The sequence below is a fragment of the Suricata suricatta genome, chromosome 17 (genome assembly GCF_006229205.1).
Source record: "Suricata suricatta isolate VVHF042 chromosome 17, meerkat_22Aug2017_6uvM2_HiC, whole genome shotgun sequence".
In the NCBI taxonomy this organism is placed as follows: domain Eukaryota; kingdom Metazoa; phylum Chordata; class Mammalia; order Carnivora; family Herpestidae; genus Suricata; species Suricata suricatta.
Window position 1 is genome coordinate 33,669,371 of NC_043716.1, and position 14,612 is coordinate 33,683,982.

The 14,612-nt window shown below is 52.1% G+C and overlaps 1 protein-coding gene across 2 annotated transcripts in view; it reads right to left on the reverse strand.

Moving 5' to 3' along the window:
- Positions 1–4,177: 4,177 nt before the first annotated feature.
- The window catches only part of ITGA3 (integrin subunit alpha 3), a 31,401-nt gene continuing 20,966 nt past the window's right edge, over positions 4,178–14,612 (reverse strand). The window contains exons 17-26 of one of the 2 annotated variants that reach the window (XM_029928562.1): positions 14,040–14,119; positions 13,853–13,930; positions 13,216–13,318; positions 12,885–13,067; positions 12,560–12,682; positions 11,679–11,792; positions 9,992–10,090; positions 6,816–6,941; positions 6,285–6,429; positions 5,446–5,534 (exon numbers count right to left, since the gene is read on the reverse strand). In XM_029928562.1, coding sequence (XP_029784422.1) covers positions 6,319–6,429; positions 6,816–6,941; positions 9,992–10,090; positions 11,679–11,792; positions 12,560–12,682; positions 12,885–13,067; positions 13,216–13,318; positions 13,853–13,930; positions 14,040–14,119 — 1,017 coding nt within the window. In that variant the 3' untranslated portion in view covers positions 5,446–5,534; positions 6,285–6,318. Of the gene's footprint in view, positions 5,535–6,284; positions 6,430–6,815; positions 6,942–9,991; positions 10,091–11,678; positions 11,793–12,559; positions 12,683–12,884; positions 13,068–13,215; positions 13,319–13,852; positions 13,931–14,039; positions 14,120–14,612 lie in introns of both variants that reach the window. The other variant, XM_029928561.1, reaches the window with a different exon arrangement.

Below are 14,612 nucleotides of genomic sequence, written 5' to 3' on the forward strand. Positions count from 1 at the left end.
TCTCCTCCCCGCCCCGGCCCCAGCAAGTCCTCCAAGCCCCGGCCAATCGGCTGGTCGCGGTGCCCCGACGTTGCCAATGGCCGCTCACAAACAACCCTGCCAGAGCCAATCGTCTCTCGCTCCGGCACGTGGCTTCCCCTGGACCCGCCCCCTTAACCTTGTCTTTGCCGGGGAGGCCTGTTGTTTTCCTCGGCCGCACCAAGGGCCCGCCCCCCAGCGTAGGTTCCGCCCTTTCCTCCTCCCGACCGAGCCCGGCTTAACCCCTGCCTCCCCAGAGGTTCGTTATTCTTCCTTTCCATTTCTTCCTCTCCCGCTCTCTCCCCGAATCTCTTTCACTCGCCTTCCCTGAAATTATCCGGATAGTTTGCAACGAATCCCTTCCTTCCCAAAGGAACCTGTTTCACCCGCCTGGATGGATCCGCACCTGCGCTCCCGGAAGGGGACGGTCTGGTGGGTTCACAGCCCGGATGACAGTGACTCAGACTGGGAATGTTTACAAACTTCGGGATCAGGATGCAAGCCCATGCTCACCCCTCATACAGATTTGCCCCCCGCCCACTTCCACAAAGACCCAAGCAGCTCAGGAAAAGGCGACACCCAGAGTCAAAAGCCTAACGACTCGTGGTGGAGGCAGCCCCTAACATCAGCGCTCTGCGTGCAGTTTTCAAAACACTTATTTTATTATTCTCTACTCATTTGACTCGAGAAAGGGACCATCTTCGCACTGGGCTTCCTTGGAGAAAGGTCAGGGCAGGTGATCTGTGCTAAGGTTTTGGGGGAGCCCGTCCTTCCCCAGCAGCCCTGACCTCTTGTAAGAACTTGGCGCCCTCACGTCCTGACCCCGCCTTACCCCTTCAATATTTTCACTCTTTCACTGTTTAGTCCGTGGGCCCCACAGACCAAGTGCCCAATGCTGGGCTTTGTACTGGGCACAGGAAACACAGAAAGGAGGAGGACGTAGTCTTTTCCCTGGATCATTTCATTTCTGTTTGGGAGGTAGCCCCATAGGTAAATAAGTAGTTACTGTGTAACAGAATGTATTACAGTCAACACCGAGCTATGTGGAAGGCTTCACAATGGCAGGGACTCTTAGCTGAATATATAATAAATAACCTATGTGCCAGGCACTGTTGGCACAGGTTATTTTATTTAATTATCCAAAGGGCTCGATTGTGCTATTATCATCCCTATTATATGAGTGAGGAAACTGAGGCTCAGGGATCATTCTCCAATGTAAATCTGAACTTTTTTTTTTTTTTTAGTTTTATTTATTTAAGTGACCTCTGCACCCAACATGGGGCTCAAATTCACCACCCCGAGATCGAGACTCTTGCTCTTCCCAACTGAGCCGGCCATGAACTTGTTACTTCCCTTGCTCACAGTCTTCCAGTGGCTCTCGACTGCTTACTGGCGCCCTTCCTGTTCTTGCATGATCTGCTTTGGCTTAACTCTCCAGGTTCATCTCTCCATATTCCCTTGCTCAACTCCCAGCCCTAATTATCTACTGCCTTGAACCAGCCTCCGACCTCCAAGACCTTGCAAAGGCTGTCTCTGCTGTCAAAATCATTCTTTTGACTCACCACCTACTCATTCTTCAAGTCTCTGACCCTACCAGGCTGGGTTATGGGCTTTCTGGACCTCCCAACCATAGCACTGTTGAGTGGAAATCGTCTGCTGACTCCTCTGTCTCCCACACTAGACCTGAAGCTCCAGGAGGACAGAGCTGTGTCTGTGTAATTCACTGCTCGATCTCCAGCATCAGGTATAGCACCTGGCACACAGAAGGGAAAAGAATGTGAAAAAAGAATTGGGGTCACCAGGGAGACATGCCACAGAGGCACCAGGGAGGAAAACAAAATGTTCTTCCAGCTGGCAATTAAATTATTGATGATGTTTGGTGAGTTCAATCCTCAAGTTGCCAGAAAAGTATATGGGGTACTACACATAAGAAGCGTGGCCCTGTGCCCAGCACATAGTAAATAATCGGTAAATAGCAGCTATTACTATTATTGTAGAAATTTAAGTAATAATGAGGGGAGCCTGGGTGAATCAGTTGGTAAAGCATCCGACTTCAGCTCAGGCCATGATCTCATGGTTTGTGGGTTCGAGCCCCACGTCGGGCTCTGTGCTGATAGCTCAAAACCCGGAACTTGCTTTGGATTCTATGTCTCCCTCTCTCTCTGCCCCTCCTCTGCTCACACTCTGTCTCTCTCTCTCAAAAGTAAATAAACATTTTTTTAAAAAATTAAAAATTTTAAGTAATAATGAAAAGGCTGTAAACTTGGAAGCTAGGTGTAGGAGAGAGGTTTCCTGTGGTCCTCTCTCCTTAGTGCTGGACTTCTATAATGTGGCTTCTCTGCTTGGGTCAAAATTCCGTCTGCAGAGATTGTTGCAGGGTGAGGAGAGTGGCATGGTGTGGTCGAGCTAGGTTTAGGTGATGCTGAGGTAACCTCCACCCATACCATGCCCAAACGTCCCACTATATATACAATGCAAGTTGGTGTGGGGTGGTGGTGGGGCTCTCAACACAGGCTTCTACGGCAGCAGCAGAGAAGGAGGGAAAGCCTGGGAGAGCCTCACCCAGCAATTAACTGTCTCAGCCCAGAATTAATCCCCTTCCCTCCTGCTCACAACTCTTTGGCCAGAATTAGTCACATGACCTCACCTAACCAGGAAGGCCCCTGAAGTATAATCTAGCCATGTCCAGAGGGGGAGAATCACCTTATGGGTCCGTTTGGTGACATAAGAGCTGAGACTGTCTTTGGGAACAGTTTGGAGGTGCTGTAAGTCCAAGGAGCTCCAGAAAGCTTGCCGTTATGGAGGACCCTTTTGTATAAAGTGGGTATTGCTACATCTTTGCCATTATGTTTCTTTCATAAAAGTGTAGCAGGAGTCCTGAAAATGACTACTTGCGTGTCTCACACACACAACACACAAGACTGGGGGCTGTGCCTGTGAAAGTGGCCAGAGGAATGTGTAGATCCCTAGGTCCCACCATTTTCATAAGTAGGAAGTGTCTGCAAGACAACACTGCAAGACTGAGCTCTGCAGCTGGACTTGCCGCCCCCTGCGTGGTGTTACTCCTGAGTGAACAACCCAGGTTTTAGAAAATGAACTGGGGGCTCCAATTACCGGTTCTGAGAGCTCTGGGTAGCAGCTGGGGCTTTCTTGAAGGAACTGGACCTTCCACTGTCAATCATCCCAGAAAGGGGCAATCCCAGCACAGAAAGTGAGGGGCAGCCAGTGAGGCAGGTCGGGAGACACCCAGGCTGACATCAGGAGGGGCTCCTGGGAGAACAGCCTGGGTCTGGGGGCTCTCAGAGGAGCTGAATTAGAGGACTTGCCTCTAGGCTTCACTGAGTAGTCATTTTCAGCCTCCAGTGAAGTCTTCCAAAGGTCATAGCTTTGAGGACAGCTCACAGAAGGACCCACACCACAATTTAGGACAAAGAAGTCATGGGGAAAGCAGCCTTGTCTGTCCTCACAGGCTTGTATGGAAGAGTGACCTTGGGAAGCGGAGGGCTTGATCCAATACTGCAGGTCATGGAGGCTCGGTACCGAAGGACCCCTGGAGGAATGGCCACAAGACTAGGACTCCAGGTACCCCTACCCAGAGTCTGCCAAATAGACACTCGGACCTTTGAGTCTTTCCAGTCTTGGGTCCCTGGTTCACCCTCTGATCTATTCAGACAGTGCCCAGGGGTGGGGGTTTGGGTGGAATTGCAGCAGAAAAGCAGGTTCGAATCTGGATCCAGCCTCTGGATGAAGGCTGTTGGCTCTCCACCCTTGCACCCAGCCTCCCTGCTTCATTATCCAGGACTACCTGTTGCTACACAGCAGGAGCTCTCTGCCTCTTCCGGACCCTGCAAGCCACCACCTCTCTCTCCCTCCTCCCTCTCCAGAGCCAGCACACTGTGCACCAAGAAACCATTTTGGATTCTAGCCAGTCTACTTGGGTCTTTTCCCTGACTTTGGGTTCTGGATCTGTTATAGGTCCACGATCATCCCTTAGTCCAGGACATCATGGAGAGCAAGGGCTGCTATGTCCCCCTCCCCACCTCCAAGATCCCTGCACCTGGCCTTGTCCACCTAGCAGTCAGCTAGAGGACATCGCTACCCAACAGACCGAACTGGGGTTGGTAAAGGGTCGGGGGTGAATGGAGGCCGATGCAGCACATAAAAACTGGGAGCTGTTTACTGGTTGCTGTGAGAAGCCTATATACAAAGAAGGCACAAGGAGAGGGAGGGAGCCCCCCCGCTACAGTACCGTGGAAGGGGGTGGAGACTGGAAAAGGGGACTGCCAAGGGGCAGGGTTCAGGAGAGGTTCCCTGGGTCCAGCCTCACCTTCTAGCCTGGGCCTCCGGACTTAGCCCATGTGGGAGGAGGCAGAGCTAGGTTGGCTCTGAGAAAGCCAAGGACAGCCAAGAACTCCACTTCTAGGTCCCCTACCCCTGGGGGGGAGGGGGCGGGTGGGGGGCAGAATAATCTCCAGCCCAGGGCTCCCTCCCTGTTCTACATTCAAGTGTCGCTCCCTCTGTGACCTTGGGTGTGTGTGTGTGGGGGGGGTCTCTCCAGGCCTTCAGAGGCCTGGATGGTAGTAGTGAGTAAGAAGTGGTATCTCTATACTTCCAACATCTCCTTGGCCCAGGACCGGTCCCCTCCTCTGCTGAGCGTTCCACTGAGTTCCCATGGCAGCGTGCCGAGCCGTCTAGAGGACTGTCCATCTTCCGACTGCTTCCCTGGCCAGTATGGGCTGCGGCCGAGGAGAGAGGCATCACAGAGGTCTGGGAAGGAAAGCCAGCTCAGGGGCCTTCCTTCTAGCTCCCTCTGCTCTTGGGTCTGAGCATGCCAAGCCCTGTAAACGGCACCATGGACAACCTGAGACAGGCCACCCCACACCCTCTGGCATGGGAGCCGGGAGCAGCGGCTGGGGGCCTGGCGCACGGTTCCCAGTCAGTAGTTTCAGACTTAATAGCAGAGTCAGTCCAGTGACTGTGGCTCAAGATGGGTCCAGTGTGAATGGGGGGAGGCGTCGCCACAGCGGGGGCATTTTCCTCCTGGCTCCGGTGGAGGCCCTTGGGCTTGGTTTTGGCACAGGCGGAGGCAGGGCCGAGTGCATCCACGCATCGTCCATGGTGCATGAACACAGTCCCCAAGCAGTGGGGCCCATGTGTGTCCAGGGCCCGGGGGCTGTGGTGGGCTTCCTCCTGCGGGGAGCCTGTAGCCGGATGGCACAGACACGTGCTCGAAGAGGTGTGTGTGCCTGAGCCTGTGGGTGCCAGCCAAAGGCAGTGGCCCCTGTGGACTGTCAGGGGCATAATTTATGATAAATAAAAGGGGGCACCGGGGGAGCAGGGAGGGGGGAGCAGGGAGGACGTCAGTAGTATCGGTCCCGACTCTGCCAGCTGGTGACCCAGTGCTTCTTGGTAGGCGCGGTGTTCCCTGGAGGCGGGTAGCGCTCCTCCTCCCGGATCCGCACTGCATGGTACTTGGGCATGATCCGGTAATAGCGGGTCCGCTTAAAGAAGTCACACTGCATTGGGGTGGGGGTGGGGTGGAGAAGAGGAAGGGCGTCAGGATCCCACTCTCCAGGCTGCGGGAAGATGTGCCCAGCCCCTTCCCCCACCCAGAGGTCCCCGAAGCCAGGACCCCTGACCCAAACACATGCCATCGCCCCGTGCTGTGACTGGGAGGACGAGGTTGCCCACCCTAGACCCCAAAGGAGGAGCTGAGGAGGGTAGAGAGGGGAGGGGAGGCTGACGGAGACAGACGTGGGTTCCTGAGATTGCTGATGAGATGGCCAAGATGGGTGGGGGTGGTCTGCCTTGACCACAGTGTCTGGTGGGGGGGGGTGTCAGTCTGTCACCCAGGAGGGGGGTGCTCCAGGGAGGAAAAGGACTAGTTCCCAAGAGGACTTTGCCAGTCCCCTTCTTCTCAGGAGGTGGAAACGGAAGTTGCAGACTGGATCTGGAAGTTTGCTGTGTGGCCTAGAGATGGGGCCTTGCCTTGGCCTTGCTCCTTTTCCAGTCCCCAGAAAGCAAAGGGGCATGAGGAGCATCTTATGACTCCCTCTTGGGACCCTAAGCCTTCAGGGGAGGCAGCAAGAAGACACCTTGAGCTGTCCCAGGGTGTGGAGGGAGACCAGTGGCCTGGATGGAGGGGGTGGTGCTGGAGACAGAGTGACGTGCAGAGAGGGCCCACGAGGAAGAGGAGCAGACAGGACAGAGTCAGAGGCCCCGGCCAGCTGCCAGGCTCAGGGAAGAGGGCCCGGAGGCCGCGTTACCCGGGTGGGCCGGGGGGGCGGGGGGCTGCCCCCCTCAGTAGTCGTCGGTCAGCCTTTCTGTCTCTGACGGCTGGCTCTTCATCTCCGCCTTCTGCCTCTTAGCTTCATACAGGGCGCGAGTGCGGGCTCGCTTGAAGAAGCCGCACTGCGGAGGGGAGGAGGTGGGGACGGGCCATCAGGGGGAGCTGGGGGGTTTCTCACCGGCAGCATTCATGGGCTGGGGCTTAGGGCTGGGGAGCCTTGACGCCTGGGCCCCGGCCCCAGCCCCAGCTTGGTGGTGTGGCCAGAAGCCAGAGCTCCTGGCTTCTTCCCCTTTCCGGCCTGCGGGTCCCCCCCTGAACCAGGAAGGAGCATCCTGGTGAGTGAGGTAAGGATGGGACAGCGGGTGAGGCTGGGGAGAAGGTGGGGATGACATGGGGGAAGGGTACGGGTGGGGTAGAAGTGAGGAATGGGGTGAAGGGAGGGCTGGTGGGGGGTTGCTGGCAGGAGGTCCCAGAGTGGAAGTCCCGGTGGTGGTCCGGGGGTCCGCACCTTCCAGAGCAAGAGGATGATCAGCCCCAGAAGCAGCAGCCCGGCACTCACGGCCACAAGCACCAGCCACAGCTCGATCTCCGCTGGCAGCTCCTCCTCCAGCTCCGAGTCGATGTCCACTGAGAACTGGCGAGTGCGAGAAGGGGCTTAGCCCTGTGTCTGCCCACCCTCCCCAGGCCCCACCTTCACCCAGGCTGCCCCAGGCCCCTGCTGTTTGGCCTACGACCAGCAGGGGGCACTCAGGGACCATAGAAAGCCCCTGACTGCCCGTGGCTGGGGGCAGAGTCCCCCATCCTCTAGTTTTCCCTGAGGTGCAGAGGTGCAGACCCAGATGGGACTGCCAAGGACCAGCCTCAGATCTGGGAGGCAGCCTGGAATCGGGGTTTGTAGTCTACCCCTCCCAGCTTGAGCACCAACCCCATCCTTGATGAGCTGCGTGTGTGGCCTTAGACAAGTAATTTCACCTCTTTGAATCTCCATTGCATGCTTTCTAATAAGGAGATCATCATGCCTACCTCACAGTATAGAACCCGTGGCCAAGAGCACTTGGACTAGACTACCTGGGTTTAAGTCCCAGGGGTGCTAAGCACGAGCTGTGTGACCTTGGCACAGTTATTTAACCTCTCTTTTGTTCACCTGTAAAGTGGAGACTGTGGGAATGATACCTACTTACTTAATAGGTTGCTGGGGAAAGATTAAATGTGTTTAATATCAGTCAACTGCTTTGAGCAATACCTAATACCTAACAAGCACTCCACAAATATTTACAAAAAAATAAAGGATGCAGAGCTTATAGTATCATTATATTTCTTTCCCTACAATGGAAATATATGTATATTTATATTATAATATGAAATTATATTACATACACTACAACATATGTTATATAATCATACCTTATAATATATATTATATACAAGGTAAAATAGATATTATAAAATATATTATACAATTATATTGTTATAATTATGTATCACATCATATATAACATTATATAGAATGATATATATAACATTGTAATATAACATACATAGCATATAAATGTTCTGTAATATATATTATACTATATTACATAATATATTTTATATACATTTACATAGAGAAATTTCCTACTATATAATTTCTTTTTTTAAAAAATATATTTCTTGGGGCCCCTGACTGGCTCAGTTGGTTAAGGGTCTGACTTCAGCTCAAGTCATGATCTTGTAGTTCGTGAGTTTGAGCTCCACCATCAGGCTCTGTGGCCTGCAGCCTGCTTCCGATTCTGTGTCTCCCCCTGTCTCTGCCCCTCCCTCGCTTGCGCTCTGTCCCTCTCTCTCTCTTAAAAATAAACATTTAAAAAATTTAAATACAGATGATATAAAGAAAACAAAAGGTTCTCAGTAATTTTACTTCCTAGAAATAACTCTCCTCAACATTTCGGTGAGTCTCTTTCTGTATTTTTTAATGCGTACATTGAACACACATACTTTTTCTTCCACAGAAATGGGGTCTTTGTGTGCTGCACACACTCTTCTGAGACCTGCTTCCTCCTTCAGTTTTATTATCATCATGTTTTGATGTCAATTAATAAAGATCAACCTAATCTCTTCTGAGGACTGCATAGTCATTCTAGAAAATGTACCACAATTTATTGAACCAATATCCTACTGAAAGACACGTAGATTGTTTCCAATTTCATGCCATTATAAACAATGCTTTAAAATATCTGCCTATATTTGTATTTGCCTATTTGTCCTATTAGCTCTTTAAGATATATTATCATGTGCTGGCTCAAAGGAAGTATGCATTTTACACTCTAATAGATATTGACAAATACATTTCCAAAAAGAATCCATCAATTTACTCTGACCAGGAGCATTTCCTTCTGCCTCATCAGCACAGTGTTATTCTTTTTAATCTTTTCCAATCTGATAGGAAAAAAATCTTGCTGCTGGTCTTTTTAAGTCCTCACTATTGAGGTGACCATTTCTAGCTTACCCTAGGTACACTGCCCACTTATCTTTATGTTGTCCCTTACCTTTAGATATTAAAAATTGGGCGCCTAGGTGGCTCAGTGGGTTAGGTGTCTGACTTCGGCTCGGGTCATGATCTCATAGTTCATGGGTTCAAGCCCCACATCAGGCTGTGTACTGACAGCTCAGAGCCTGGAGCCTGCTTGGGATTCTGTGTCTGCCTCTCTCTCTGCCCCTCCCCCACTCACTCTCTGTATCTCTCTCTCCCTAAAAAATAAATACATTTTTTTAAATTAAAAAAATATACATACCAACTTCATCATATATGCTATAAACTTTTTTAAAAGCAATCTATCATTTGCCCTTTTAGTTTTTTTTATCATCAGTATTTTAAAAAAATTTCACATGGTCTAATTTGTCAAATATTTCCTTTGTGACTTTGGGATTTACTAAAATAACTCCCTCTTCCCAAAATAAAAGATTATTATTAAACTGTTTTCTGAATTTTCTTCTGGCATATTAGGTTTTATTTCCTATATTTAAATATTTACTCTAACTCAACTGTATTGTTGGTTATCCCATGAGATAAGGGTTTGTGTTTACTTTCCAAATGGGTTCTCCCAACACAACTTAATAGCCTAATTTCCTCCATGGCTTAAAAATGCCATCTGTGTAATAACATAAATCTCTATTCTGTTCCATTGGTCTTTCTGGCCTTTCCCCCACTACCTTAATTTATTTTAGGAAATACACCATAATGTATTTAACCAACCCCCCCTTTGTCTCCCATGTATATGTCCTCCACATCTCCACTAAATCCTTTTCACAAAAAATTAACAATCTTGTCATTTTCTCTTCTCCCCAATATAGCTCAGAACCAAGCTCGAGAACTTTGTTTTCAAGTCTCCATGGAGATGGTACATCTTCACAGAGAAGCTATGCAGGTCCAATAGGCTCAAGCAGAGGTTCTCAACCCCTGCTGCACACTGGAATCACTGAGGGGCCTTCTAAGCATACCAAAACGGAGGCCCGACTCCCACAGACTCCGATTTCATGGCTTAGGGGTGCGGTCCAGACCCCAGAGGCCCTCCAGAGGATTCCCAGGTGCTGCCAAGACAGAGAGCCACATGGCTCCAGTGTGTGGAAGTGCTCTGAGAGGATGCCCAATGATCCCCTGCTCTGGCCAGGCGCCGGTGCTCCCTAACACGCTCACTCACTCACCCACACGGTCTTGTTCTCCATGCTGATGGCGGGGATGCTGGTTCGGAGGAACAGGGTAGCATAGCCGCTTACCATGACTCTGTCAAAGTCTCTGTAATCCTGGAAGAAGGAGGGGAAGGAATGGGTTAAAAGAAGCAGCTGAAGCCCCTCTGAGCCTCCCTTTTGACCCTGAGCGACCCCCCCAGGGCACCCTCCCCCCCAGCATCTTTAAGAGGCACCCCAAGGGATCTGAGAGCCAGGCATCTCCACACACAAAAGCACATCACTCATTCATTTCTTTTTTTTTAATTTTTAAATGTTTATTTATTATTCATTTTTAACCTTCATTTATTTATTTATTTATTTATTTATTTATTTTAGAGAAAGGGTTTTTTTTTTAACTTTTTTTTTAATGTTTTATTTATTTTTGATACAGAGAGAGACAGAGCATGAGAGGGGGAGGGGCAGAAAGAGAAGGAGACACAGAATCTGAAGCAGGCTCCAGGCTCTGAGCTAGCCGTCAGCACAGAGCCTGACGTGGGGCTCGAACCCACGAACGTGAGATCTGACCTGAGCCGAAGCCGGAGGCTTAACCGACTGAGCCACCCAGGCGCCCCATAACCTTCATTTATTTTTGAGAGACAGAGAGAGACAGAGCACAAGCGGGGGAGGGGCAGAGAGAGAGAGGGAGACACAGAATCTGAAGCAGGCTCCAGGCTCCGAGCTGTCTGCGTAGAGCCTGACTGGGGCTCGAACCCATGGACTGTGAGCCGAAGTTGGACGCTTAACTGACTGAGCCACCCAGGCGCCCCTCACCCATTCGCTTCTGTATCAGGTCCTGTGCCAGATGCTGCAGACAGCAGAGACAAGGAAGGTCATAGTCCAGGTCAGGTCTCTGGGCTAAATCGGGCCCATCACTTGCTTTTGTAAATAAAATATTTTTGAGACGCAGCCATGCCCATCCGTTTCAATACCGTTTATGGCAACTCATGCTCCAGCGGCAGAACTGAATAGTTACCGCAGAAACCGTATGCCCCACACAAGCTGAAAAGATGTCTAACCTGGTCACTTACAGAAAAATATGGTCTAGGTGGCATGAGGGGGCCGGTATAGGAGTAACTGTAACCTAGAGAAGAGCATGACCCGTGGCAGGTGCAGCTTCTGAGAAAGTTCTGTTGGGGGGGAGGTGGGTATCTGGGTGGCTCAGTCAGTTACTGATTTCTGCGCTGACAGCACAGAGCCCGACTAGGATTTGTCTCCCCCCCCACCCCCTGCTGTCTCTCAAAATAAATAAAGATTAAAAAAGAAAGTTCTGTGGGTGGCTAGAGAGGTTGTTTGCAGCTGGAAAAGTCCGAGAAGACCTCACTGGTGGCAAAGCGTCTGGGGAGAGCCTGAGGGCCGAAGAGGAGTTTATGTGGAGAAAGGAACAGACACCCAACAGAATAGTGGACACACAAGAGAAGGTCATTTGGGCTGGTGACAAGCATTAGGTTGTGTCCACACAAGGACACACGAACCGATGCTGACAGGCATACAGTGACAGGTGTACAACTTGTCATATTTTAAATACGATGCCATCACTGACACACACACGCACACATAAGGTGCACAAACGCACATAACGCCTTGTGTGACCCCGGCCTCACCCTCTCCCTGAGGCTCCCCCCACCCTGGCAGGGGGCAGTGATCTCCAGACCCAGGCACTGACCTCGATGAAGGTGCTGTTCCACACTCGTGCCCGCACTGTCACATTGGTGATGACAGGGCTATCAGGAATGGGGCACTCCAGCCACACGCAGCGGGTGCGGTCACTGTCACACGTCTGAGGTGGGCAGGGGACAGGAGACAGTCTGGGTCTCCACATGCTTCGTGCTTCACCCCTTACCTTTGGCTCCTCCCCTGGCTTAGTCCCGCCCATGGCTGACCAGAAGGGGTCCTACCTCAGCCTCTCACGGGTGCCCACCCCTCCCCCACACTTACACATTTTCGTCACATTCTTTAGGCCAATCACAGATAGTTACCAGGGGGATAGATAACATGGAATCAGATCCGTTTGTATATAAATGGGGCCCAGTAGCCAACACCCCCTTCTCATCCCGCTCCCACACTGAGCCTTAGTTCATGCCAGCACCTGGGACACCACCCCCTCCTTCACCCAGCTGGTCCCCAGCATGCTTCCCAGGCCTGTTTGTTTCTCCCTTCCAGCAGAGGGCGCCCTGCGCCACCCACATCTCCCTGCCCTGCGTTCCTCCAGTCTCTCCCCATTTGCCAGTCCTAACGTCCAAGACTTTAAGCGGCTATGTCACCCCCAACAGGATGGGACTCTCAGGAATACGGCCATGTCTCTTCTTTTGGCCCACTGTTTTGGCTGCCCCCTGAAGGCTAAGGAGAGTGGGATAATCATGGAGGTAGGAGAGGAGTCTCCTCCCTCTGACTAGGGGCTCCTTGAGCCACGGGTCACATCACCTCATCAGACTGGGGTCTCCTGGTGACTGGCACCCATCAACCTTGTTTTGGTGCCCTCCCCCGTGCCCATGCACCCTGTGATGGGTGGGGATGGTCCCTTCCAACTTTGCCCTGGCCACTCACCAGTTGGGCCTCAGACTTGGCCTTTTTGGCAGCAGCCAGAGTGACTGGCGGGGGACCCTGGCCTCCCCCTGGGTCCAGCTGTCGCCGCCTGCGCTGTGGAGATGGCGGCCTGTCCCCAGGGCCCTGAAGAGGGAAGAAGGGGTTGGCTGAGAGGAAGAGGTAGGAGCAGAGTAGAGGAGAGGACAGAGGAGGGAAGGGGGAGAGGTAGGCTCCTAAAGGGGTATGAGGAGAGGGAGGGCAAGACACTGGCTCTCTGCCCAGCATCATGCAAATGAGTTGCAATGCAAATGAGATGTAAATGAAAGATCCCTGATGGTGTCCTTACCGACAGAGTGAGATTCAGAGGGTTGACAAGGCCTCCAGGTGGCTGGCAGGGCCAGGACCCATTGCCGTGGATGGTGATCTCTGTAGGGTATAGCAGCCACTTGCCATTGATGACTTCATAGGGCCACTCCAGCCCTAGGACCAGGGTCCCCAGGGCAGCCAGCCCTTCCCCCACTGGGCCCACCTGTGGGCACATGGGGTGTCATGGCCATGACCTCCTGGAAAACCACCTCCATCTCACCTCTCCTCAACCCTCACACCCTCGGGCCCCAGACCCATCTCCCCGACCCCTTCCCAGCAGTCCCCACCCAGGGTCCCCGCGGCCGTCTCACCTGGAATTCATACTTGAGGGGGCTTCCCACGTCCTCCACAGTTTTCATGCCAGACTCGCCCATCACTGTTCCCCCAAAAAAGCTTTGTAGGCGGTGACTCACCCTAAGGGTAAGAAAGATGCTGGAGTCTGAGGGGATGGGAGGGGCCCTGGCAGAGGGGGTGGGCACCCAGGTAGGTGAACCACAGCTCTCTAACTTCAGGCAGACCTGAGATAAATCCCTGCTTTGCATTTATACAAGTTATCTGTGCTCTCAGGAAACTGGGAGCCTCAGTCTCCACATCTGTAAAATGGCATTCACAACACTTGCTATATCATGGGGCATATGGGAAGTCAATGAACGGGATGTAGATAAAATTCCGAGCACAATGAACTCTTGTGAAACGGTAGGGCCACACCAACACCCAAGCCCCAGGGCAGCTAATTTCTCCACTGCTACCTACCTTGCGAGGGGAATAATAATAAAAATGATAATGATAACAGTGATTGTTGCAGTTAAAGGAAGACATGACCCAGGGGAAGTAGAGGCCTGAGGACCCCAGGTTGAGAGAGCTGTGTCCAAGGAGCTTGGGAGCCACACTGAGGACAGGGAGGCCCCAGCACAGGCACAGCAAGCCAGCGCAGGGATGGGCACCCACATGCTGAGTGAGGCCTGGAGCGTGTAGTCCACCAGCAGGGTCAGGGTCATGGGCTGCAGGTTGTCCTGGTGACTTGACCTGGAGAGGGAATGCAGGGGAGAGGGGAGATGGGTCAGCTGAGGCTGGGGCTGGAGGAGGGCCCCAGGGCGCCTCATCCCTGACACCGACCAGTCTTGAGGTCACTCACGTGGAGAGCTGTAGCTGTGTCTGGAGTTCCCTCGTGTGCAGAGTCACTCCAATGACCTCGAAGGTGATCAGCAGCTCCATCTGCCATGAGGACCAGGGAGGCAAAGGAGCATTCAGGGCCGGGCAAGAGTGATGCAACAGGGCAGAGAGGGGCTGGCTGAACACTACTCCGGAGTCGGTTCTCTGGCCTTCCCCGCCCCCCTGCTGTGAGCAAGGGGTCTCCACCTGGCCACCCGGGTCCACTCTTTCACCTCGCCAGCCTCATCCTGCTTCCCTTTCTGCTTCGTGTCAATGACATCTCCCTTGTTTTCAAGCTACAAGACTTTGAGCAAGTTACTGTCCTTTCTAAGCCTGTCTTTTCTTCCTGTAAAACAGTATCTACCTCCTCTGAAGGTTGTGAGAATTACAGCCTAAACAAAGTGCCCCATGTTGGACTCAAGGCCTGGCACACAGTAGGTGCTCGGCAAAATCCAGTTTCTCATCTTCACCTACTCTAGCTTCCTGGGTAGCTCTCTAGAAGCCCCATGTTTCTTAGTCTCTGGGTCTCTACCCCAACCCCACCCCCACGATCTCC